This window comes from Plasmodium cynomolgi (genome assembly GCF_000321355.1).
Source record: "Plasmodium cynomolgi strain B DNA, scaffold: 1238, whole genome shotgun sequence".
Classification (NCBI taxonomy): Eukaryota; Apicomplexa; class Aconoidasida; order Haemosporida; family Plasmodiidae; genus Plasmodium; species Plasmodium cynomolgi.
In genome coordinates this window covers 1-1,234 of record NW_004193215.1, presented here as the reverse complement: position 1 = coordinate 1,234, position 1,234 = coordinate 1, and the positions used below count along the sequence as shown (strand labels likewise).

Here is a 1,234-nt window from a genome sequence, read left to right as displayed (position 1 = left end):
CCCCCCTTCGACCGACCCCCCCTTCGACCGACCCCCCCTTNNACGACCCCCCCTTGACTGGGCTCCCCCTCATGGTCAGACAAATCCCCGCTATCCTTCTCCTCCCCGTACAAGTGACACAACTCCTCGTCCTTCGTATAACTGCAACAGTTTCCCTTCAAGTATAATTCTACTAGCTTTTTTTTATTGCCAGCAAATAATTCTTCCTTCTTATAATAGGGACAGACGTATTCCTCCCGATATATTCAATTTTGCTATTTTTAAAAAAATCTGACTGGTCAGGTAAAATTAAGTACTTTTTGAGCACTTGATTTTCGAACAACTTTGCAATAACAACAGTTTTGTAGTCATTCGTCACGCACTGTAGTATCTTCCGAATGGCTGCGGTGTAGTGCTTTTCGTTGTAATCAATTTTTCTTTTCTTTTTTTTAAATTTAAGTACATATATATGTCCCACAGTTCGTCATTTTCTGGGAGTATTTGCTTTATTTTGTTTTTTCCTCCCGCACGTACTTTTGCAGCTCGTCTTCTTCATCGCCCATTTCATCCCCCATTGCGTCATCGTCACTGCCGCCTTCCCCATCGCTACTGCCCTGATTATCACCTCCATGCGAGTCGTTCCACTTGTCTGTGTAGCTGTTCCTCTGCTCGCTCTTCCGCTTCTTCCTAATGTAGCTAGTAATTTTATTCAACGCTACATCGTTAAAAATGTTTTTCAGTTGAAACACCATGCTTTTTTCCGTTTCTTCTTTTCCTCCTGTTCATTGCGCTCTTCCTCAACGGGATCGTCCACCGCGTCTCCCATGTAGTCCTCTGCCGCGTACCCCGTGTAGTCCTCCGCCACGCTCCCCGTGGGGTCCTCTCCTGCTCCCGCATTTAAGTCATCTCCCTCTCCATTTTTCGCCCCATCCTGGGTGTACACATCATCATCGTCGCTAAAGTTTAAGCTCATTTGGCTCGCTTCTCACGGGAGGGCATACACCGCACCCTGTTTTGTCCGACTCTTCCAAGGGGGGAAAAACGCACGGAAAGGTGCAGCAGAGGGGAGGAAAATCCGCTAAGGGGAGGAAAATCCGCAAAGTGGGGAAAAAACACCGCAACGGTTGGCAAAAAAAGTGTGAACAGCCAAGGTAACACAGAAACAAAATGACAATTTTGAAGAAAAAAAAAAAAATTATGAACAGGCAAGGTAAAAGGGCAGCAAAAATCAAGCCAATTAGGTAAAAAAAAAAAA

General features: G+C 45.3%; 1 protein-coding gene across 1 annotated transcript; it reads right to left on the bottom strand.

The window, feature by feature from the left end:
- Window positions 1–172: 172 nt before the first annotated feature.
- PCYB_007300 (hypothetical protein) lies at window positions 173–952 on the bottom strand (the record flags this gene model as incomplete). Its single annotated transcript, XM_004228151.1, has 3 exons — window positions 173–421; window positions 510–694; window positions 727–952. 3 exons carry the CDS (start codon window positions 950–952, stop codon window positions 173–175), a joined length of 660 nt encoding a protein of 219 aa, XP_004228199.1.
- Between the last annotated feature and the right edge of the window lie 282 nt (window positions 953–1,234).